This window comes from Hyla sarda, chromosome 3, assembly GCF_029499605.1.
Source record: "Hyla sarda isolate aHylSar1 chromosome 3, aHylSar1.hap1, whole genome shotgun sequence".
NCBI classification, from domain to species: Eukaryota; Metazoa; Chordata; class Amphibia; order Anura; family Hylidae; genus Hyla; species Hyla sarda.
Window position 1 is genome coordinate 318,117,671 of NC_079191.1, and position 25,411 is coordinate 318,143,081.

At 44.8% G+C, this 25,411-nt stretch overlaps 1 protein-coding gene across 2 annotated transcripts in view; it reads left to right on the forward strand.

The window, feature by feature from the left end:
- Nucleotides 1-24,408, forward strand: part of AHCTF1 (AT-hook containing transcription factor 1) — a 176,272-nt gene extending 151,864 nt beyond the window's left edge. The window contains exons 33-36 of one of the 2 annotated variants that reach the window (XM_056567149.1): nt 9,533-11,123; nt 15,456-15,595; nt 21,850-21,977; nt 23,967-24,408. In XM_056567149.1, coding sequence (XP_056423124.1) covers nt 9,533-11,123; nt 15,456-15,595; nt 21,850-21,977; nt 23,967-24,162 — 2,055 coding nt within the window. In that variant the 3' untranslated portion in view covers nt 24,163-24,408. Of the gene's footprint in view, nt 1-9,532; nt 11,124-15,455; nt 15,596-21,849; nt 21,978-22,129; nt 22,258-23,966 lie in introns of those variants that run through there. The other variant, XM_056567150.1, reaches the window with a different exon arrangement.
- The last annotated feature ends 1,003 nt before the right edge of the window (nt 24,409-25,411 follow it).

Consider the following 25,411-nt stretch of genomic DNA (forward strand, 5'->3'; position numbering starts at 1 on the left):
TATGTCTAATTTATGTTTACATCGTAAAGTTAACATGTTTTTACTTTTGGAAGACATCAGAGGGCTTCAAAGTTCATCAGCAATTTTCTAATTTTTCACAAAATTTTCAAAATAGGAATTCTTGAGGGACCAGTTCAGTTTTGAAGTGGATTTGAAGGGCCTTCATATTAGAAATACCCCATAAATGACTCCATTATAAAAACTGTACCCACAAAGTATTCAAAATGACATTCAGAAAGTTTAACCCTTTAGATGTTTCACAGGAATAGCAGCAAGTTTAACCCTTTAGATGTTTCACAGGAATAGCAGCAAAGTGAAGGAGAAATTTCAAAATCTTCATTTTTTACACTCATGTTCTTGTAGACCCAGTTTTAGAATTTTTGCAAGGGGTAATAGGAGAAAAAGCCCCCAAAATGTGTAAATTTCTCTCGAGTAAGGAAGATTTAGGAAGCCCCTATGGTGCCAGAACAGAAAAAAAAAACACATGGCATACTATTTTGGAAACTACACCCCTCAAGGCACATAACAAGGGGTCCAGTGAGCCTTAACACCCCACAGGTGTTTGACGACTTTTCGTTAGTCGGATGTGTAAATGAAGAAAACTAAAAATTTCACTAAAATGCTGGTTTTTCCTAAATTTTAGATTTTTACAAGGGGTAATAGGAGAAAATGCCCCCCAAAATTTGTAACCCCATTTCTTCTGAGTATGGAAATACCCCATGTTAGGACGTAAAATGCTCTGCGGGCGAACTACGATGCTCAAAAGAGGAGTAGTCACATTTGGCTTTTGGAAAGCAAATTTTGCTGAAATGTTTTTGGAGAGCATGTCGCATTTAGGAAGCCCCTATGGTGCAAGAACAGCAAAAAAAAAACACATGGCATACTATTTTGGAAACTACACCCCTCAAGGAACGTAACAAGGGGTACAGTGAGCCTTAACACCTCATAGGTGTTTTGACGACTCTTTGTTAGTCGGATGTGTAAATGAAGAAAAAAAAATTCACCAAATTTTACGTTTTTACAAGGGGTAATAGGAGAAAATTCCGCCCAAAATTTGTAACCCCATTTCTTCTGATTATGGAAATACCCCATGTGTGGATGTCAAATCCTCTGCTGGCGCACTACAATGCTCAGAAGAGAAGGAGCGCCATTGGGCTTTTGGAAACGAAATTTGTCTGGAATGGAAGTCAGGGACCATGTGCGTTTACAAAGCCCCCCGTCGTGCCAGAACAGTGAATTTTCTCTCCAAAATCCCAATGTCACTCCTTCTCTTCTTAGCATTGTAGTGCAACCGTAGATCACTATACACTTTAATTTTGGGGGGGCTTTTTTCCCATTTTCCTTTGTGAAAATGAAGAAGAAATTAATTTTTTCCATTAAAATGCTGGTGTTACCCGAAATTTTTCATTTTCCCCATCCAACTTTAATGAAGATTCGTCAAACACCTGTGGGGTGTTATGGCGCACTATACCCCTTGTTACGTCCTGTGAGGTGTGTAGTTTCCAAAATGGGGTCACATGTAGGTATTTAATTATTTTTGCGTTTGTCAGACCCGTTGTAAAATCAGCCACCCCTGTGCAAATCACCAATTTAGGCCTCAACTGTACATAGTGTGCTCACTCCTGATCCTTGATGTGTGCCCGCACAGCATTTTACATCCACATATGGGGTATTTCAGTACTCAGAAGAAATTGCGTTACAAATTTTGTGGGTCATTTTTTCCGTTTACCTCTTGTGGAAAAAGTATCGGGCAACACCAGCATGTTAATGTAAAATTTTAAAATTTTTTACACAAACAGGCTGGTGTAGCCCCCAACTTTTCACTGTAAGGGGGTGTATATGTAGTGTTTTACCCTTTATTATGTTAGTGTAGTGTTTTTAGGGTACATTGGCACTGGAGGGTTTACAGTGAGTTTCCCGCTAGGTGTTTGCGATATGCGAAAAATTTGCTGCAGCTCAAATTTCAATCAGGAAACTTACTGTTTGAATGTACCCTGTATATTCACATGGGGTTGGGGGAGGCAAACCTCCAGCAGTTTCAAAACTACAACTCCCAGCATGTACTGATCGCCGAAGGGCATGCTGGGAGATGTAGTTATGCAACAGCTGGAGGTATGCAACTACAACTCCCAGCATGCCGAGACAGCTGTTTTGGCATGCTGGGATTTGCAGTTTAGCAACATCTGGAGGGCTACAGTTTAGAGACCACTAAACAGTGGTCTCAAACTGTTGCCCTCTAGATGTTGCTAGGCAACTATGGTAACTATGTAACTCGCCGGCTTCCGTAGGATCCAGGGAGCCGCATCGCCGTCCTCTTCTGCTGCCGATCAGTCGCCGCCGATGGGTAAGTGGATCTTCGGCGCCGGTCCTCCTCGGTTTCCCCGTTCTACCCCGCCTATTGTGAGTGGGCAGAACAGGGAAACCGAAAGTTAACCCCCCCCCCGATCTGCTATTGGTCGTCGCTTCTAGACGACCGATAGCAGGGATAGGAGGGGTGGCACCCCTGCCACCTCACTCCTATCCCTTCAGGGGGATCGTGGGTGTCTTGGACAACCCCGATCCCCCCCCCCCTTATTTTCGGGTCACCGTAGACCCGTATTACCCAGAATAGCCGTAAATCGCCGACATGGGGGGGTCTCAGGACCCCCCTGGCATTGGCACTGAATGCCTGCTGAACGATTTCAGCAGTCATCCCGGTCTGATCACTGCCTGGCGAGCGGCGGTGATTGGAAATGCGGAGGGTGTACAGGTATGCCCTCCGTCCTTAAGTGTCCATATCGTATCCATACGCCCTCCATCCCCAACGGGTTAAAGAGACACATGTCAGATTTGAAAATACGGACTGGGTCATGAAGGCCAAAATTAGCTGAGTCATGAAAGGGTTAATATAGTGGTCCCTCACGTTACAATAAATTCAACATACAGGGGTCTGTTCTGGGCCATTGTAACTTAACCTCTTGGGGATGCAGGGCGTATGCGTACGCCCTGCATCCCCGATCCTTAAGGCCTCAGGTGTACCTGTACTTTCACCGGGTGGGGACCGGGATGCCTGCTGAAATCATTAAGCAGGCATCGCGTGACAATGCCTGGGGGGGTCCTGAGTTTCAGATCAGCGATTTGCAGAAATTCCGGGTCAATCGGGTGACACGGAAAAAAAGGATGATAGGTGCCGTCCGAGATGGAACTTAGCAGCAGGGGAGAGGTAGCACTGGTGCCACCTCACGATCATCCTGATTACGGCCGACGAATCGGGATGCCTGCTGTGGTTGTGTCCCTAACTGCACCCGCTCTGCCCCTGTTCCGAAGGGCGAGAGCGGTTGCCGGGAGCCCTCACCTGAGGCTGGGGCCTCAGATCCCAGGCAAAGGTGGCGGGATTGGGGCCCCAGCAGCGAAGGAGACTGCAGGCGGATCTTCACTGCGCAGCAGCAGGAGGTAAGGCTAGCCTCCTGCTGTTGCTAAGCAACAACTCCCAGCATGCACACAAGGGCATGCTGTGAGTTGTTATAGTTGTGCCTTCTGCTGTTGCATAACAACTCCCAGCATGCCCTTTGGTAGTTTGTGCATGCTGCGGGTTGTAGTTATTCAACAGCTGAAGGCACATTTTTGTGCCTCCAGCTGTTGCATAACTACAACCCCCAGCATGCACAGACAGCCAAAGGGCATGCTGGAAGTTGCAGTAGTGTGCCTCCAGCTGTTGCATAACTACAAGTCCCAGCATGCCCTTCAGCTTTAAGTGCATGCTGAGAGTTGGTTTTGCAACAGCTGAAGGCACACTGGTTGCGAAACAGAGTTTACTTAACTCAGTGTTTCACAAACAGTGTGCCTCCAGCTGTTGCAAACTACAATTCCCAGCATGCACTGATAGACCGTACATGCTGGGAGTCTGTATTTTGCAACCAATGTACCTTCAGCTGTTGCATAACTACAACCCCCAGCATGCACGACAACCAAAGGGCATGCTGGGAATTGTAGTTTAGCAACAGCTGGAGGTTGTATATATAGGGTACATTCACACGGGCGGTTTTACAGTGAGTTTCTCGCTGCAAGTTTGAGATGAAGCAAATTTTCCGCTGGAAACCTCCGCCAGTGTGAATGTATCCTAAAAACACTACACTACGCCTACACAAAATTAAAAGTAACACAACAAATACACTTACCCCTACACAGTTACCCCCCCCCCCCAATAAAAATTAGAAACGTGTGGTACGGCACTGTTTCCGAAACGGTGCCTGCAGTTGTAGCAAAACAACTCCTCCCAGTATTGCTGGACAGTCATGGACTGTCCAGGCATCCTGGGAGTTTTGCAACAGCTGGAGGCACCCTGTTTGGGAAACACTACCGTAGGCTAATTTTGGTATCGGAGGCAAGTCTAATTCTTGCCTCCGTGTCCATCCCTATGCAAATCCCTAATTTAGGCCTCAAATACGCATGGCGCTCTCTCACTTCAGAGCCCTGTCGTATTTCAAGGCAACAATTTAGTTCCACATATGGGGTATTTCTGTACTCAGTTGAAATTACCCAACATATTTTGGGGGTCTTTTTCTCCTTTTTACCCCTTTTACCCTTTTGAAAAGGTAAAATTGAGGTCTACACTAAAAAAAAAAAAAAAAAAATGTTTTTAAACTAACATGCTGGTGTTGCCCCATACTTTGCATTTTCACAAGAGGTAAAAGGAAAAAGACCCCCAAAATTTGGAGTACGAAAATACCCCATATGTGGACGTGGTTGATTTTACAGCGTTCTGACATGAACGCAAAAAAATACTCACATGTGACCCCTTTTTGGAAACTACACCCCTCACGGAACATAACAAGGGGTATGGTGAGCCTTAAAGGGGTTATCCAGGAAAAAACTTTTTTTGATATATCAACTGGCTCCAGAAAGTTAAACAGATTTGTAAATTACTTCTATTAAAAAATCTTAATCCTTTCAGTACTTATGAGCTTCTGAAGTTTAGGTTGTTCTTTTCTGTCTAAGTAATCTCTGATGACACGTGTCTCGGGAACCGCCCAGTTTAGAAGAGGTTTGCTATGGGAATTTGCTTCTAAACTGGGCGTTTCAGACCCCCCCCATATGTTGGCGATCGCCAAAAATCGCGGGTGAATTCACACCTTCAATTTGTGCAATTCCGGGTCATGGTCTATGGTGAAAATAAGGGGGGGAAACCGACGTGGACCTGCGCCGAAGATCCACTTACCCATCGGCAGAGGCTATGATCGACGGTGGAGATCGGCAGCTGCAGAGGACGACGATGTGGCTCCAAGGATCCTACGGAAGCCGTTGAGTTGCCTAGCAACATCTGGAGGGCTACAGTTTGAGACCCCTATACAGTGGTCTCTAAACTGTAGCCCTCCAGATGTTGCAAAACTACAACTCCCAGCATGCCCAGACAGCTGTTTGGGCATGCTGGGGTTTGTAGTTTTACAACAGCTGGAGGGCCACAGTTTGTCTCGCCATGCTGGGAGTTGTAGTTGCGTACCTCCAGCTGTTGCATAACTACATCTCCCAGCATGCCCTTCGGTGATCAGTACATGCTGGGAGTTGTAGTTTTGCAACAGCTGGAGGCACACTGGTTGGAAAATACTGAATTAGGTAACAGAACCTAACTGAAGGTTTTCCAACCAGTGTGCCTCCAGCTGTTGCAAAAGTACAACTCCCAGCATGTACGGTCTTTCAGTACATGCTGGGAGTTGTAGTTTTGAAACAGCTGGAGGTTTGCCCCCCATGTGAATGTACAGGGTACATTCACACTGGCAGGTTTACTGTAAGTTTCCTGCTTCAAGTTTGAGCTGCGGCAAATTTTTCGCCACAGCGCAAACTCCTAGCAGGAACCTCACCGTAACCCGCCAGTGCGAATGTACCCTAAAATCACTACACTACACTAATACATAATAAAGGGTAAAACACTACATATACACCCCCTTACACTGTCCCCGACAATAAGAAAGAAAAACGTATCGTACGGCAGGGTTTCCAAATTGGAGCCTCAAGCTATTGCAAAACAACAACTCCCTGCATTTCCGGACAGCCACTCACTGTCCAGGCATGCTGGGAGTTTAGCAACAGCTGGAGGCACCCTTTTAGGGGTATTCTACACCAGTGATTCCCAATGTCCACCCCTATACAATCCCCAATTTAGTCCTCAAATGCGCATGGCGCGCTCTTACTTCGGAGCCCTGTCGTATTTCAAGGAAACAGTTTAGGGCCACATATGGGGTATTTCCGTACTCGGGAGAAATTGCACTACAAATTTTGGGGGGCTTTTTCTCCCGTTACCCTTTATGAAAAGAAAAGTTGGGGGAAACACCAGCATGTAAATGTAAAAATAAAACATTTTTTTTTTACACTAACATGCTGGTGTTGCCCCATACTTTTTATTTTCACAAGCAGTAAAAGGAAAAAAACACACACAAAATTTGTAACGCAATTTCTCCTGAGTACGGAAATACCCCATATGTGGGCGTAAAATGCTCTGCGGGCGCACAACAAGGCTCAGGAGTGAGAGCGCACTAGTACATTTGAGGCCTAAATTGGTGATTTGCACAGGGGTGGCTGATTTTACATAGGTTCTGACAAAAACGCAAAACAATAAATACCCACAAGTTACCCCATTTTGGAAACGACATCCCTCACGGAATGTAAAAAGGGGTATAGTTTGCCTTAACACCCCACAGGTGTTTGACAAATTTTCGTTAAATTTGGATGGGAAAATGAAAAAAATCTTTTACACTAAAATGCTTGTTACCCTAAATTTTTCATTTTCACAAGGGAAAATAGGAAAAAAAAGCCCCCCAGAAATTTGTAACCCCATCTCTTCTGAGTAAGAACATACCCCATATGTAAATGTAAAGTGCTCTGCGGGCGAACTACAATGCTCAGAAGAGTAGGAGCACCATTGGGCTTTTGATGAGAAACTTTTTCCAGAATTGAAGGCCACTTGTGTGTGCGCAAAGCCCCCTTAGTGCCAGAACAATGGACCCCTCCACATGTGACCCCATTTGCAAACTACACCCCTCATTTAATGTAATAAGGGGTACAGTGAGCATTTACGCCCCACAGGTGTCTGACAGATTTTTGGAACAGTGGTCCGTGAAAGTGAAAAATTTAATTTTTCATTTGCACAGCCCACTGTTCCACAGATCTTTCATATGCCAGTGGGGTGTAAATACTCACTGCACCCCTTATTCAATTCTGTGAGGGGTGTAGTTTCCAAAATGGGGTCACATGTGGGGGGGGGGGGGGTCCACTGTTCTGGCACCACGTTGGGCTTTGCAAGCGCACATGGTCCCTGACTTTCATTCCAAACAAATTCTCTCTCCAAAAGCTCAATGGCGCTCCTTCACTTCTGAGCTTGTAGTTTGCCAGCAGAGCACTTGACGTCCACACATGGGGTATTTACATACTCAGAAGAAATGGGGTTACAAATTTTGGGGGTCATTTTATCCTATTACCCCTTGTAAAAATGTAAAAATTGGGGAAATACCAGCATTTTAGTGAAAACATTTTAAATTTTTTTATTTACACATCCAACTTAAACATGTCGTAAAACACCTGTGAGGTGTTAAGGCTCCCTGTACCCCTTGTTACGTTCCTTGAGGGGTGTAGTTTCCAAAATAGTATGCCATGTGTGTTTTTTTTTGTTTTTTTTTTTTGCTGTGCTGGCACCATAGGGGCTTCCTAAATACGACATGCCTCCCAAAAACCATTTCAGCAAAATTTGCTTTACAAAAGCCAAATGTGACTCCTTCTCTTTTGAGCATTGTAGTTCGCCCGCAGAGCATTTTACGTCCTAATATGGGGTATTTCCATACTCAGAAGAGATGGGAGAAAATGCCCCCCAAAATTTGTAACTCCATTACTTTTTGTAAAAATTGTAAATTTGGGGAAAAAACTGCACTTAAGTGAAAAATATTTTTTTTTCCATTTACACATCCCACTTTAACGAAAAGTTGTCAAACACCTGTGGGGTGTTAAGGCTCTCTATAACCCTTGTTGCGTGCCTTAAGGGGTGTAGTTTCCAAAATGGTATACCATGTGGGGGGGATTCTGCTGTTGTGGCACCATATCGGCTTCCTAAATGTGACATGCCCCCCAAAAACCATTTAATCAAAATTCACTCTCCAAAATCCCATTGTTGCTCCTTCCCTTCTGAGCCCTCTGCTGTGCCCACCAAACACTTGACATACACATATGAGGTATTTCCTTACTCGAGAGAAATTTGGCTACAAATTTTGGGGGACTTTTCACCTTTTACCCCTTGTAAAAATTCAAAAACTGGGTCTACAAGAACATACGAGTGTAAAAAATGAAGATTTTGAATTTTGTCCTTCACTTTTCTGGTATTCCTGTGAAACACCTAAACGGTTAAAACTTTCTGAATGTCATGTTGAATTCTTTGAGGGGTGCAGTTTCTATAATGGGGTCATTTATGGGGTATTTCTCACAGAAAAGCCCCTCAAATCCTCTTAAAACAGATTTTGAATTTTTCGTGGAAATTTTGAAAATTGCTGCTATACTTTGAAACCCCCTAATGTCTTCCAAAAGTTAAAACATGTCAAGTTTATGATGCCTACATAAAGTAGACATTTTATATTTGTGACTCAATATATAATTTGAAATGAACAGAGTCTCTGTTTAGACTGTGTAAAATGCCCAATTGTGTATATTCACCGTCTCCACGTAAAATTCATATATTAACAAACATGGGCTGTACACTTATTCAAATGAATTCCAGCACTCACGGTTAGATGATTCATATTTTCAGGTTTATTCGGATCTTTTCTGTAGTGTAGATCAACTTGACAGATGGGATGTCGGCACACAGCCAGTCTTAGTCCTTAAGGTGAAAATGGTCTGAGTCCCTAAGGGGTTAAATCTATATTTCACATAGTGTCATGCTAAAGCACATGCAGTGATTGGCTGTGTATTGGTTCCTTTCTAAAGTACAGTGTGGTACTACATGTCCTATACTGCCCTTTTACCTCTGCCAGGATAAACTGCTTCTTAGAATACCGGGCAACTCTCTTTTATTTCTCTGGGACTATGGGGAGATTTATCAAAACCTGTGCAGAGGAAAAGTTTCCCATAGCAACAAATCCGCTTGCTGCTTTCATTTTTAGGAAGGCTTCTGAAAAATAAAAGTAATCGGATTGGTTGCTATGGGCAACTGGACAACTTTATTTTTTGCACAGGTTTTGATAAAAATCTTTCACTGTGGCTACTCTACGGGACCTAAAGAAGCTCCTGTCCTCTACGTAGAAATGATTTACAGCTTCCAGAGACTTTGACTTTTATGTAAGGACTTCATTTGCATTAGTTATCTGCTTATTTTTCTTTAATTCTCACATTTTCTTCGTTTTCGGATGCTATTTTGAGGACTTCAGAACCAATTACCTGGTTTCCATAGTTATGTTCTCAAGATACAATGGTTGTCATGGAGCCAATTAATATTGTAGCTTGAGGGACCAATGTAGCTGTTACTAACAGTGTAGTTTGATCTTTCTCTTTATTTATTTATTTATTTTCTGTATAGGATTTGAATGACAAAGTGACTGTTGAAGACCCTGAACCAGAAGTGACATACCAACAAATAGGTTCATTTGGAAACCTTGATATGGAGAGTAATGTTGTTCGTGAATATTGCAACAATTATGAAGCTGCTGATGAAAAAGATTCAGTGGATGCTAGAACAGATGTTGAAGATGAACATTCTTTAGTTCCAAACAATTTTTCATTGGTTCTTGAAGGAGATGCTGGAGATGACTATGCAGAGGTGGAATCTTTGAAAGCAGATCATCCTATTTATGAAACATTAAAAGAATCCTCAAAGGATTCATGTTCATCGAATGATGAAAATATCAATTTAGTGGATAAAGTTAGTAAAGAGGATAGTTGTGTAAATGCCTTGACACTTAGTGGAACAGAGCAAGAGACTAAGATTGCTGAATCGCTGCCTTATATGCCTGAGCCAATTAAGGTAGCCATTGCAGAAAATTTGCTTGATGTTCTTAAAGAAACTAGAAGTAAGGATTTTACATCTGAACTTAAAAGTGATTTAGTTTATGAGAATGAGCCTGTAAGGAAACTCAGAAATATTCACACTACCTCTAGGTCACCTGTAAAAAAAATTAAGCAAACAAACCGTGAAGATCTTAACACTAATACAGTCAAAAGGATAACACCACCTGAAAAATCAGAGGAGCAGAAATTAGATTTGGATGATTTGGAGACCTCCCCAAGTGAAGTCAAGTCAACATTAATAAAACCTCCTACTCCTCGCAGAAGTATAAGGAAAACCACAAAGGTACCAGAAAGCACTAGTGATTCTGAACTTCCTATGACTCCAAAAAGAAGGGGTAGAAAAGCCAAAGAGAATTCAGAAAATGTAGATACAACTTTAGCAACCTTACAAGAGGAACAACATTCTATTATCACAAGAATTTCCAGAAGGGCAAAAGGTTCGGTTTCTGATGAACCTCAATTCACAGAGACTGAAACAGTTGTACAAGAAACTGTACCAAAGCTTCCATCTTCTCCTGCTAGAACCCGTAGAGGAAAAGCCTCTACATTAGATGATCAGATAAATGTAGGAGATAATGTAGATCAAAAGATCGATATTCCTATGACACCAACCAGAATTACTAGATCTTCTAAAGTAGTTCAAGAGAGTGAAAATGTACAAAGTGTTCAACACGTTGAAACAGAACCACTTGTCACTACACCTATAAGAGGCCGGAGAGGAAAACGTATGGTGAATGAGTTGGTCAAACAGTTTGAGCTTGGTGCCTCTCAGGCCTCTACCAAATCTAACTCTAGCCCACCAGTTTCACCTAAAAAAGTGTCCTTAAGATGGTCGAGAGTCAGATCGGAAAATCAGATTGAACAAAAAAGTGCAGATGAAGATAATGTCACAGAACAAGAGCCTGTGGCAGACACTCCTAAAAAGACTGTTAAAAAGTCTGTCCGTAAAGTAGATGTAGAGGATTCCACCGATCTTGCAGAGGAGCAGCAAAGAACAACTCGTTTAACAAGGACTAGATCTAACAATGTTTTAAAACCTGATACTACTACTGTAGAATTTGTGTTCGCTACCCCTACACCAAGACGTAGAAAGAATGCAAAAGGTTTGTTTCTCTAAGCATGTTTCTTGTAGCGTTCATATTTTTTACACTGTCAGTTTTAACTGACTTTGTGGCCTCTACTGACCTTCAGTTTTAGTAAAGCTACATGTGTTAATACTAGACTCAATAGAGTGTGAGACTGGTTCACACCACCTGAACCTCACATTCACACTGTGCGAGCCTGGTTCTCATCCTATGAGATTAACTGAGAAATTAGTAGTCAATTAAATAATAATGCTTATAACTGCGAAAAAAAAGTTTTAAGGCAGCCTGTCAGTGGTTTCATGTTGTCCAAAACACAGGCTGCATGAAACAGACAGGGAGTGACATCACAGCATACTGCCATTTACTTCCTATACACGCACACAGCAAAAGATATGTCACTCAAGACTGGCCAAACACTGCAACTGCCAAACACTGCCCCAATTACTACTTATCCCATTACTAGTGGCATTATAAACTGATATCTCTGAAATGCCACAGAGTTTCAGTATTAAACATAGTGGGGAGATTTATCAATCAGCCTGAAACCCTAATTGTCTGGTTTTTCCAACAGCAACCAATCACAGCTCAACTTTTATATCTTAACATGTGAAAGTAAAGTGAAAGATGAACTGTGATTTGGTTGCTATGGGGAAAAACAGATAATTAGGGTTTCAGGCTGATTGATAAATATGGGCCAGTATGTCTGCTACAAATGGTTCTGGATAGATTGGAGACTTGGGCTGGGGAATGGCAGATAAGGGTCAACACTGATTAAATATAAGGTTATGCACACACAGTCAAAATCCAGCCTTGAAATATGTACTCAATGGCAAAATATTAGGGACAACTGACATGGAAAAGGACTTGGGCTTTTTGGTCGATAGTAAATTTTACTTTAGCAACCAGTGTCAGGCAAATAAAATCATGGGGAGCATCAAAAGGGACATAGATGGATAGGCAAGGAAATACTTATAACACTGTGCAAATCACTAGTCAGGCCACACATGGAATACTGTGTACAGTACTGGGCACCAGTGTACTAGAAAGATATAGGGGAGTTGGAGAGGGTTCAAAGATGGGAAACCAGAGTAATAAGGGGAATTGTAGGAATAGAAAGATTATCAGAATTAGAACAATGTACATGAGGGAGCAGTACAGAGAACTCTCCCATGATCTACGGTATTTATACAAAGGACTGTATAACAAGCGGACATCCTCTGCAGCTAGAGGAAAGAGGGTTTCTACACACGGGGGGGGGTTACTTTAAGAGCAGTGAGACTATGGAACTATCTGCCAGAGGAAGTGGTCATCGTAAAAAGAGTTAAAAGGGATTTATTTTGATTGCCATATTTGGAGTCGAGAAGGATTTTTTCCCCTACTACAGGCAATTTGCATCTGCCTCATAAGGTTTTTTTTGTCTTCCTCTGGATCACCACAGTAGGGACGCAATAGTAGGGATATAGGTTGAGACTCTTGTCTTTTTTTCAACCTTATGGACTATGTTGTGATCTTGCTTCCTCTCTTTCATGCGGTTTCTTTAGAATTTTTACTGCTCTATACATCTGAATTGGGTTTGCAAAAATTACTTTAAATGTAACTTAGGATCAGTAATCACCACGGACGGCTAGTAACCCTTTAGATCGCTGCTGTCAAAGCTGACAGTGGCATCTAAAGGGACCTGTAAACACTCCCTGGTGGTCCAATGTTTTTTTTTTATTTTTTTAAAATAGATTGTTAATGGTACATTCCCACTAACAATCCGTTTTGAGCAAGAAAAGTTACCATCTGAGACCAGTTTTTGTTTAGATACTTTCTCTAACATCTTATACCTCTATGGTGACTTCAAGGTGGTTAGTGGCAATGTAAATTCTACTTTGACCAAGAATCCTTATTATCCTATTAGTGATGACAGTAGTTATTCTCTTTGGCTGTTTTGTGGGGTCACTAAAAAAAATATAGTAACAAGCTTTTTTCCCATTTATCGGCGTATAACATGCACTTTTAAAACTTAAATTTAAGGCAAAAAGTCTGCCTGCTTGTTATACGCTGATAAGTCTTCTGGTCACTGATTTAAAGTGACCGCAGCAGCGGCTGCTTGTTAAGTATTAACAGCACGGCTGCGGCCACTTTAAATCAGTGACCAGCGCCGTCTCCTCCCTGCACTCACTTGTTTTTTCCCGCACCTATCCACCGGTACTGGTGGATAGTGCGGGAGATGCTGATTAAAATGAGCCCTACCTTGTCCGGATCTGCGCTACCTTTTAACCAGCGTCTCCCGCACTATCCACTAGTACCTGTGGATAGTGCGGGAGAAAACAAGTGAGCTTTACTTTTCATTTTCCCTCCCTCCCCCTCCCTCATCATTCCCCCTTTCCCTGCTTTTCATAGTTTTGTTATTTTCCTTACCTGGCTGCACTTCGGCAGGTCAGGTCAGGCGGGGGGTCTTGCGGGCTGTGGTCAGTGAAGCAGATGAGTGACGTCCTCTGCCGGCTTCTCTGCGTGCCATCACTGACGTCACTTTTCATTTCCTGTAGTCGCCGCCGAAAAATGACATCCCTGATGGCATGCAGAGAAGCCGGGAGAGGACGTCACTCATCTTCTTCACTGACCGCAGCCGCAAGACAGCCGAAGCGCAGACAAGTAAGAAAAGGGGTAGAGTGGTCTTCAACCTGCGGACCTCCAGATGTTGCAAAACTACAACTCTCAGCATGCCCGGACAGCAGTTGGTTGTCCGGGCATGCTGGGAGTTGTAGTTTTGCAACATCTGGAGGTCCGCAGGTTGAAGACCACTGGGCCATGATGGGGGGATGATGAGACAGGAGGAAATGAGGGGGGAATGATAGGGGGATGAGACGGGGGGAATGATGGGGACATGAGACAGGGTGTGGGGATAATGATGGGGACATGAGGAGACAGGGGGAAATGATGAGGGGGGGGAAATGTCGGGGGGCATGATGAGACGGGGTGGGGGGATGATGAGACGGGGGAATGATGGGGGACATGAGAGAGGGGGAAATGATGGGGGTGGAATGATCGGGGGCATGATGAGACGGTGGGGGATGATGAGACGGGGAGAAATTATGGGGGGCATGATGAGACAGGGTGGGGGATGATGGGGGACATAATGAGGGGGGTATGATCGGGGGCATGAGGAGACGGTGGGGGGGATGATGGGGGGACATGATGAGACAGGGTGGGGGATGATGATACATGGGGAAATGATGGTGGGGGGAGGCACTAAATGCTTAATGTCTGTATGGCTAGTGGTGGTCTATGACGGGGAAATGATGAGACATGGGGGGTGGTGATGAGAGGGGTAAATGTGGCACAGGGACTGATAAAAGGGAAGGAATGATGTGGCACTGGAGGGGACGGGACCAAACTGAGGTGCAGAAGAAAACAAAGTTGGGGGGGGGATGATGTGGCATTTAGTCCGTCATTTATTTTACATTTTATTTTTTTTACTTAAATTTCCCTGTTATAATGGGGGTGTTATACGCCAATAAGTACGGTATGTTTTAGAGAGGGGGCCAATTTTTTAACACTAATTAGTCAGATTCCCCAGCAGTTTTATTTCCTTTCAATACAAAATGTAAAGTGGTGGTGCAATTTCTTTTTGTACTTTTAAGCTATGTGCCCTGATTTAGCTTGCTTCTGCAGGATTACGGTCATCTCAAGTCTTTCCCGGCACCCTATGCAGCTTGAGACAGCATGTCACAGATCAGCTGATCACAGGGGGCATGGCTTCTTCTCATCTTCCCTGACTAGCCAGCCCTCTCATGATTGTGTGCTGCCCATCTCTCCATTTAATGCATTACCGCTATATTCAGACTTTGCTGAGATCACATGACAGCAGGGGACGCATTCAACTTAGGCACACAAATGCATCATGAAGCTGGATTTGTCAGGAAAGACTAGAAGCAGGGATCAGCTGACCAGCAACATACTGTCTTAAACCACAGAGGAAGCCGAAAAAGGCTTGAGACAAAAGTAATCCATAGTACAGAACATTGCAAAACCTCTGGGGGTATGAAAATACAAAAAAGCACGATCCACCACAGACAGGTAATACAAGAAAATTTACAACATTATAAGTGCAAAAAAAACTGGATTATGCCTTTTTGGATTTCATAGTGCATTTAAAATCTACAGGTTCTGTTTTGAAACCTGAACCTTTGCTCATGACTGACTATCGTGACATCTGGTAAGAAAGAAACCATTCTGTAATCTTAGTCTGGAAGACTACAAAAGGAGAAATATAATATAGCTATTTATTATTGATACATGTTTTAACTATAACACTGCATGTATTTCTTGTGTAATAAACTTTTCAATTTGTTCTCTGTGCAGCTGAGCAGACTGCCCCCCCTATTTCTCCAAAAGAGATGCCAGCACCAGTGTCTTCAGAATATGTTTTCTCTCCACCATCTCTAAGGACAAGAAGGTTTACTAGGACTACTCTCTCTACTATTGTCGACCTAAAAGAAAAGGTTTGGTTTAAATTCTTATGTAGGCTATTTACTCATATTTGCATGGTTTACAAATACAGGAAACTGTGTGCATTAAAATTCTAAAATTGTCTCCTAAATACCTGAACAGGGCACTTTCTCTATCTGCTCCATTGGGGGACACAGACCATGGGTATATGCTGCTGTCACTAGGAGGCTTGACATTATGGCAACAAGAAAGTCGGCCACTCCCAGCAGGGTATACCCGCCTACAGGCACCTGAGCTAATCAGTTTTAGTTTAGTGTCTGTAGGAGGCAGACGCTGTTCTGGGGTTCCCTAGACCTGGTCAAACATTTTTGGTTTTCTAGATTAGGGACGTTTTAGATTTTTCTCTCCCTTTTCTGTTTTCAGGTGGGGACTCAGGAACATAGCGTTCACTGTTTCCCCATCTGCGATTGAAGGGGCACAGACATCGTGGATGTACGGTCAACCCCTTCTCGCCAACGGTCAGCGCCTGGGGTTGTACCTCACGGGTCCAGGTCCCCCTATCTCCCTGCTCGTATCGCTGTTACAGCCTGGCATGATGCAGGTGACCAAAGCTGACTGAAGACTTCATTAGGTAAGTTCTTCTTACTAAGGTGAGTATTTTCCCCCCTTTTTTCTTACAGGTCTTAGGGACTTTCCAGCCTCTGGAGACCCCCCTATTTTGAACCCACTCCTCTTTATTATTGCTGGGGATGTGGGGAACTCTTACAAGTGGTTTAGGACTCTTTATTATTACTGGGTCACCCATACCAGCTCTGGGGATGTGGGGGGAACTCTGTTCAGTGGCGTAGGACTGTTTTTCCTCCCTCCGCGCCTGTCTGTACAGGCGCCGGCGCTTCAGGTGCCTGCAGTTTACCTCCTTCATTCAGCAGCCGCGTGCTGCCGACTTCTCCCTTCCCCGCTTTTTCAGACAATCATATGTTTGATGCCTCCAGAGCACAGTTCTTCTGCTCCTGTTTGCAGCTGTGTGCTGCTGGCGGGGTTTCTACACGCTCCCTTACCCCCTTGCGCTCGCATATGCGACGGGGGTGAGAGCAGGCGCCATTATAACCGTCCGCATTATCTTCCCTAGCCGCGGGCTATTGCAGATATTGGCCCCGCCCACTCGTGGCCAGCGGGGATCGTGCCCTATGAGGCACACGTGTGCAAACTAGGCATTTTTTCTTCTGCCAATTAGCACAGTGTGCGTGCAGAGGTATTTATTTCTGCTTTTTCCTCTCCAGCCTCTCTCTCATTCTCTCAGCTGCGGACTGGAGTTCTCCTCAAAGCAGCTGCCTTGCTGGGGACAGAGACACTGGTTGAAACTGTTTCAATTTTACTATGCCCAAGCCCAGAACTGTCCCTCCCTCTAAACAGCTAACTGGGGCCTGGTCACCTAGTATACTTGCAAGGGCTGCAATGCAAAAATGTCTGGTTCTGCTGAACACACTTTTTCCGCCTGCACCACTGCACCCCCTACCCTCCTGGTAATTCTACTCATGATTCCCCTCCAGACCCTTTTGTGGGCTCTGCCATCCCTCCGGAATGGGTATCTTCTCTTTCCCAGTCTATTTCCCACTTGGCTCAGGTCTCCCGTTCCGTGGTGACTGCCTTGGAGAGGTCCTCCTTACGCCAACCCTCCAGAGAAACCCGCTCTACCTATGCTAAGCGCTCTCACAAGCGTACTAGGGGTAGCTCCTCTGACTCATCTCGGGAGTCTGCTAGCAGACCTAGGCGCTCCCCTCATAGGTATGGCACCTCTGCTTCAACTTCCTGTAGACGCCCCTCTTGTAAGGGATGCTCCCCCGGGCCCTGCTCTGGCTCTCCAGATCTGCGCACCAGGTCAGTTTCTACCTCTTCCAGTGCTGTCTCCACCCATTCCCACTCTCCTGGAGAACTGGAAGATGATGAGGTTTCTGGTTCTGCCTCTGACTCAGAGGACTGAACGGACTCGGCCGGCTTGGTGGACACCTTGGACCTCGGCCATAAGGGACACTTTCATCTGGAGGACCCAGAAACTTCGGTCTTAGCTCCAGAATTTTCCTTTCGTCGTTTCTGACCTGCACCCAAGGTTTTCAGCTCTCATGCTGAATTTGAAACCTTGCTGGATTCTGCCTGGAAACATCCTGACAAGTGAATTCAAGAAACTAAGCAGGTTAAGGCACAATTTCCCTTCGCCAGGGATCTTATTGCTCGGTGGACCTCTCCTCCCACAGTGATCCCACCGGTCTCCCGCCTATCAAAAGCTACTACTCTAACATTGGCAGATGCAGCTTCCTTCAAGGATCCTGCGGGCAAGAGGGTAGAGACCCTGGCAAATTCGCCTTTGAAGCAGTGGGCTCTTCCTTCTCCCTGAGTTTGCTTCGGCCTGGATGTCTAAAGCTCTCTGTCTGGGCTTCCCATCTCCGCCAGGGTATTCTTTCCGGATCCCCAGCGGAGGAATTGGCTGATTTTAGCTCTAACTCTCTAAGGCTGGAGACAACGTACTGCTTCCATGCAGATGGCCCGTTGTGCTGCTTTTGCCACAGGTAACCTGGTGGCTCTTCGTCGTTCCATGAGCCTCAAGGCCTGGATGCCACTTCTAAGAAATCTGACGAAGCTTCCTTTTTACCGGTTCTCGACTATTTGGTAAACGCCTCGATGAGATCATCTCAGAGGCGACGGGTGGTAAAAGTTCCCTGTTACCTCAAAATAAGGCTCGCAGTTCTACTTCCTGTCAAAAGTCGACTTCCTTTCGGGCATTTGGTTCTAGTAAGGCGTCCAGACAGGTGCCCTTGCGGGACGAGAAGGCTCCCTCGTTCCAGACTGGTCCCTCCTGGAAATCGGATAACCGTTCCGGACGTTTTGTTGCCAAAGCGGGCAACCGCAAGCCTACCTCTTCCTGAAGGGACGCACCCACCCACAGATTTTTCTCGGGTGGGAGGTAGTCTGTTAGTCTTCCGGTGCGTCTGGGTCAGGTATGTGATATCCAATGGATACCGGATCGAGTTTTCCTCCCTTCCAAAGGATCGCTTTTTTAGTTCCCCAGGTCCCCCTCTCTCTGGCAAGGGCTTTTTGGGGCGCACTCCAGTCCCTTCTCATTCAGGGAGTAATTGTCGCTGTTCCTCCCGAGGAGTGTGTTTTGGGTTTTTATTCCAACCTCTTCGTTGTCCCCAAAAAAGGGGTTCCATTCACCTGATCTTAGATCTGAAGCGCCTCAACCAACATCTTCTCCTCCTCCACTTCTGCATGGAATCTTTCGATTCGGTCGTGGCGTCCATAAAGGAGAAATTCTTTCCTCAGTGGACATCCGGGATGCCTACCTCCACATTCCATTCCGGGGCATCAGTGGTATCTCCGCTTTGCAGTTCCAGAAGGCCATTTTCAGTTTGTGGCCCTTCCCTTCGGTCTGGTCACTGCTCCAAGGGTCTTCACCAAGGTCCTGGTGCCTGGGATCACCCTCTTATGGTCGAGGGGTGTCTCAGTGATTCCGTTCCTGGACGACCTCCTGATCAAGGCTCCAACTAGGAACCAGAATCTGTAGAGTCTGTCTCACCCTTCAGGCCTTGTCCCTTTTTCGTCTGGATGGTCAATCAGGACAGTCCAACCTAACTCCCACTCAGTCTCTGTTCCTGGGACTCCAGTTCGACACTGCGTTCGCCCGGATTCAGCTTCTGCTGGACAAGCGGCTGACTCTTTTGTCGGGGGTTCGGATACTCCAAACCCCGGTTCCTGTTTCTATTCGCTTCTGCATGGAGGTTCTGGGTCGAATGGTGGCGGCCATGGAGGCCGTTCCATTTGCCCAATTTCATTACCGGCCTCTTCAACTTGTGCTTCTATCCCGGTGGGATTGATCTGTTATCCCTTGATTGCAGGATCATTCTTCCTTAGAGGGCTCGCCAGTCCCTTCTGTGGTGGCTTAATTCCCCCCTGCTTTTACAGGGGCACTCCTTTCTGCCCCTCTTTTGGCAAGTTGTCACGACGGATGGCAGTCTTTCGGGTTGGGGAGGTGTCTTCAGGGACCGGACAGTCCAAGGCCTTTGTTCCCCCCCCCAGAAGCCCTTCTCCCCATCAACATATTGGAACTGAGGGCAATCCATCTTTGCCTATGCCATTGGGAGATCCTTCCTCGGGACTATCCTGTTCGTGTCCAGTCGGACAACTCCACTGCTGTGGCATATATCAATCGCCAGGGCGGCACCCGCTGCTCGGCCCCGATGGCTGAGGTGTCAAAGATTATTCTCTGGGCGGATCTCAGAGTGCCGGCAATCTCGGCAATTCACATTCCGGGAGTGAACAACTGGGAAGCGGACTTTCTCAGCCAGTCCTCAGCCAACCCTGGCGAGTGGTCCCTTCATCCGGAGGTGTTTGCAGAGATCTGCAGCCTCTGGGGCACTCCGGACGTGGACTTATTCGCGTCCCGCCACAACCAGAAGGTTCCTCACTTTGTGGCCAAGTCCCGGGATCCCTTGGCTCTGGCCGTGGATGCCCTGGTGATTCCTTGGTCGTACTTTGTCCTTCCCTATCTTTTCCTTCCTCTTCCTCTCCTTCCCAGGGTCCTGAGGAAGCTCAAAGCACAGGGTGTTCCCGCTGTTCTCGTAGCTCCGGACTGGCCCAGGAGGGCATGGTACACTGACGTGGTCCGACTACTGGACGACGTTCCGCTGTGCCTCCCTCTTTTCGTCCAGACCTTCTTTCTCAAGGTCCCCTTTGCCACCCCAATTAACCGTCGCTGCATTTGACGTAGCGGTTGTGACCACGGTTCTAAGGGCTTGGGGTTTCTCTCCCCAGATGATTTGCACTATGCTCCAGAGCGCGCAAGCACTCTTCTGCGAAGATTTACCACCGTGGCGGTCTTATTTTCGTTGGTGTGAATCTCACTGTTTCTCCTGTTACGTTCTCTCTCCCTTGACTTCTTTCCTTTTTACAGTCGGGGCTAGAACAACAGTTTACTCTCGGTTCCCTTAAGGGTCAGGTTTCAGCCCTTTCCATTCTTTTTCAACGTCCTCTAGCGTCTAATCCCCATATCTGGACTTTTCTTCAGGGAGTGGCCCACGCCGCCCATCCTTACAGGTCCCCTACACCACCTTGGGACTTGAACTTGGTTCTTGGTGCTCTGCAGGGTACTCACTTCGAACCTCTCAGGAACATTCCTCTTTGCCTCCTTTCCTGGAAGGTGGCGTTCCGTGTTGCTATTATCTCTAAGGAGAGTTCCAGAGCTGGCAGCTCTCTCCTGCCGTTCTCCCTTCCTGATAATACACCAGGACAAAGTTGTTTTCCATTTGGTTCCGTCCTTCTTACCAAAGGTTGTTTCCGGTTTTCATCTCAATGAAATCTCATCTCCTTCTGTACAGCTCCATTTCATCCCAAGGAACGTTTTCTCCACAAGCTGGATGTGGTGAGGGCAGTTCGGACCTATCTGTCACTTCTTCTTTTTGACAGTGTGACTCCTTTTGTTCTTGCGGAGGGTCGCCGTAAAGGACAACCTGCTTCAAAGGCCACTTTTTCTCGGTGGATCCGATCCGCTATTTTGGAAGCTTACCACTGCAAGGGGAAAACCCCACCATTCAGGGTTTCTGCTCATTACACTCGTTCGGTCAGGGCATCCTGGGCTCTCCGCAACAAGGCTTCAGCCTTGCAGCTCTGTAGAGCGGCCACATGGTCGTCTTTACACACTTTCACAAGGTTCTACTAGGTTTATACCTTTGCATCCGCTGATGCTAGTCTGGGCCGTAAGGTGTTGCAGGTGGTGACGGTCCAGCCGTCCACCTGACTGATTTTCCTTTGCCCACCCTAGGGACGACTTTGGTAGGTCACATGGTCTGTGTCCCCCAATGGAGCCGATAGAGAAAAGGAGATTTTTATGCTTACAGTAAAATCTTTCTCAGAGGATTCATTGGGGGGGACACAGCACCCACCCTTTTCTCTGGTGTTCCTGGTTCGGTTACCTGTCCGAGGGTGTGTTCAGTTAATTTTTTTTTTGCTGGTTTCTTGGACAGTTCGTGTTTTTTTCCTGACCTGTCGGTCCTCTCCTACTGCTCTGGGAATAAAACTAATTAGCTCAGGTGCCTGTAGGGGGTCTGTGTCCCCCAATGGATCCTCTGAGAGAGATTTTACGATAAGCATAAAAATCTCCTTTTTTTTTTTTTTTTTTTACTGTTCTCTGCTGCTGTTTTACCTTAGTAGCGCACTTAGTTGCCAATTTCAAAATGCAATGCTACACAATAGTAATGTTGTAAAAGCACTAGAGGTACACTTTTTTTTTATTGTGTATTTTTTTCTTAATTTCTAGGATGTAACAGTTGAAGAGTCACAAGATACAATAGCTTTAGTTTCAGAAGTAGAACCAGCTGTGGTTCCTGAACCAGAAGTAAAGCCACGAAGAGGCAGACCTCCTAAACATAGAGTAAAGAAAAACCAGTAAGTATATTTGCCAATTGGAGCTGAATGCCATGTTCCATTTTAAAACATTTATAAACCCCATCGGATGGTCACTCAATATTTGTTTTTTACTTTGTAGAAAATACACAAATTACAGACAGGGTAATTTCAAGGATTTTTTGTCTGAACAGGTGAAGGTGCATTAAGGTGCCACAAAATCCACAACAAACATATGAAAAACAAATAGGTAGAAGCAGGAGTCAATGTTCATAGCAGAAATTGGCTAAATGAAAAGGAAGTTCCACACCCTCAATGTCTGGTGATTTGAATATTTTTGCTAGCGGTTGTCTTAGAGTGTAGTGTTTTAAATGCATGTTAGTGTAAGCTGCACTGCAACATATCTTCTGTGACTTGGCTACTGTTCTCTCCATGCATAAGCAATTTAGACGCTCCTCTGTGCTTTAAGTTGCTGTTCATAAACCTCATCTGTTTAAAGAAAGTAATGTGGTCTACTTTCTCCATGGATATATCTCAAATGCAATAAGATGTATTAATATATGGTCTGGGAAAATCGAACCCTCTCACCTTTTCATTGTTTTGATCTTTTGATATATATTTACATTTCTGGCACATTGTGAAATGTTACAACTAGAGATTGATGGGCCCTGTGGGCTTTGGTTAATGAGGTTTAGATGTAGGCTTGATACAGGTCTGGAAAATTACTCATAGGATCATAATAAATGTTGCATAAAAGGCATATTAGTGAAGATTTATTGGACAATGCAAACTGAAACTAGACGGCCTAAAGATTTGGAAAATATATTCTACTTACTCATGCTGGTTAAAACAGCCTTGGACGTATCTAAAACTGAGATTAGACAGGCTTACTTTTTATGCCAACTTGAGGTTGGTTTTAAGGGAATCTGTCATCTGTCAACAAACTAACTGTTAATACAGGTTCAGTGCGGGTGACACTGATACAGAAACTTACCTATCCCCGATCTATGGTCCTGTTCACACGTTATCTTCCTCCTATATGAGCAGGCATGGTGCACAGGCGGTGCCTGCTCACAGCTTGGTCAAGTAAAGAAGCAGCAGTGCATGCAGTCAGCGTGCTCCTGGAACACCACCTGTGCACCAAGCCCGCTGCTCGACTGGGAAGATAACATACGAATGGGGCCACGGATCGGGGATAGGTAGTTATGGTTATGTCACCTGCACTACACACATGTACCACCAGATTAGTGCGGGTGGCACTGATGACAGATTCCTTTTAAACATTTATATTTAAAGTTCATCTGTCAGCAGTTTTGTGGTAGTAAAACTGCAAATAACACTAAATGGCCACAGGGAAGGGGAAGGTTAGTGCATACATTCCTGTGTTGTCAGTCATGCTATCTACATGACCGAGAAAACACCATTTTAATATCCCGACTGCAGCTGCTGCATCGTAGGAGAGGTGGACTATTACTGAGAGCTTAGGGAAAGAACCCGCCTCTCTGACTGTTGAGCAGAAAATGGGACATTAAAATGTTTTCTGGGTCATGCTGATAGCATGACCAAAAACACAGGTATGTATACACTAACCTTCTGTGTGGCCAGTTTTACTACCACAAAACTGCTGACAGATGCACTTTAATTTGATGCTTATCTTGGCACAGTGTGCTACATTTTAAGCTCTGACCCATTTGCAGTTTAGCCATGGCCCGCTTTATTGAGCGACACAATCAGATAGTGTAATAAATGTTTAATTATATAAATAAAAAAAATCCCTCAAGAAATGCAAAGTTGTGGCACAATTTACACCAAACATTTTCATTGTAAACCTATATGTTCACTCTGTATGGGACTTCCGAACATAGCACAGTACAAAGCTCGGGTATCTTTGGAAGTCCTATTAAGTAAATGTAGCAGTGGCCAAGCACCTGTGAATAGGTGATACTTACTTGGGATAACCGTATTTCCACTGCATGCATGTAATGCCCAATTGTTTGTATACCTAAAGTTGTTACTGGTGGATTGTTACAGGCCAGAAGATAAAGCAGCCTGGTCTCCGCCTCCTGTAAAGATCCAGCTTCTTTCACCTCCAGAAAGCCCAGATGGTGATACAGAAAGTACAAAGCCATTGTCTTTAGAAACTAAAGCTGCTGAAAGAAACCAGTCAAGAAAAACAAGGAGAAGGATAGTTACATCAAAACCAGTCACTCGCAGGAAGATCAGATGATTGTTTCTTTGAACGCTCTTGATTTTAAGGTGTTGTGTAAAATAAACCCTGTAAGATATGAGTAAAACTGCTAACTGGGAGAATAATTTATATAAATTATTGTAAATGATCTTAAAAGTTTGAAATTTAATATTTCATTGGAATGTAAAATTCTTCCCAGACAAAGACACATTTTCTATTTTGTATGGTTTGTTTTTTTTAAAAAAATGTATCTATAGCTTCTTGATATGTTAAATAAAATAATTAACAATATTTGACTTTTATTATAAGAAGTCATGAAATTTTGTCTACTTCATCTTGTTCTAGAATAGTTTTTATGTTTTAAAGGGCTACTCCGCCCCTAGAAATCTTATCCCCTATCCTTTGGATAGGGGATAAGATGTCTGATCTCGGGGGTCCTGCCACTGGGGACCCCTGCATTCTACCATGGGGCACCCACCTGTAACGGCTTCCGGAACCGCTGGCGGCCCTCAGGCTAATATCATCCCGACCACTGGGACGGAAGATCATGACGTCACGACTACTCATCCCCACCACCACCACCGTGTGTCGTTTGTTTGTTTGCCTCATTTAAGCTTGAACTTGAGGTATTCAGGTGGCTTTTTATGGTTCCATACGAAAGTCTCATATATTTACTGCACAGCTTTTTGTTAGATCCAGTCAGAAAACCTCTGTAAAACTTTGCACTTGGTGCTCACTCCTGCCATCCACACGACGTCTCAGAAGTTAACCTTTCTAGGACAGGAGGTGGTGGGTTCCAGTTGGGATGTAGGAGAGACCACACCTGCAGACGATAACAAATAACTGCAGGATGTTGCTGATGTTGTGGCGTCATCATGCAGCTATTGAACATTGCGTGTGGATGTGGTGTTGCCTGCACGCAATAATAGTGATTAGCACTCTCTCTATCTCTCTCATCTCTCTCTTTCTATCTCTGTCTCCTTCTGCCCTTTATATCTCAAAAGTATACTAGAGGGTAGAGAGATAATCTGTAAAGAAAATACACAGACTAACCCAGGGGCTTGATTTACAGTTTGGATGGTTGACTACGGCTCTGTAATTCCCTCCATGCTGGTTCTTTTAAAGGTGTTGTCCCACCTCGCTGTTTGTTTTCAAGCCAGCAGGTGGTCGGAAAAGCCGCTAGCAGCTGAAGTGGGGAAGTTTCGAAATTTGCATAAATCCCATTGACTATAATAAAAGTTACAAAAATAGTGTAGCTTGCAGTGCCAAGCTGTTTGCACAATCTCCA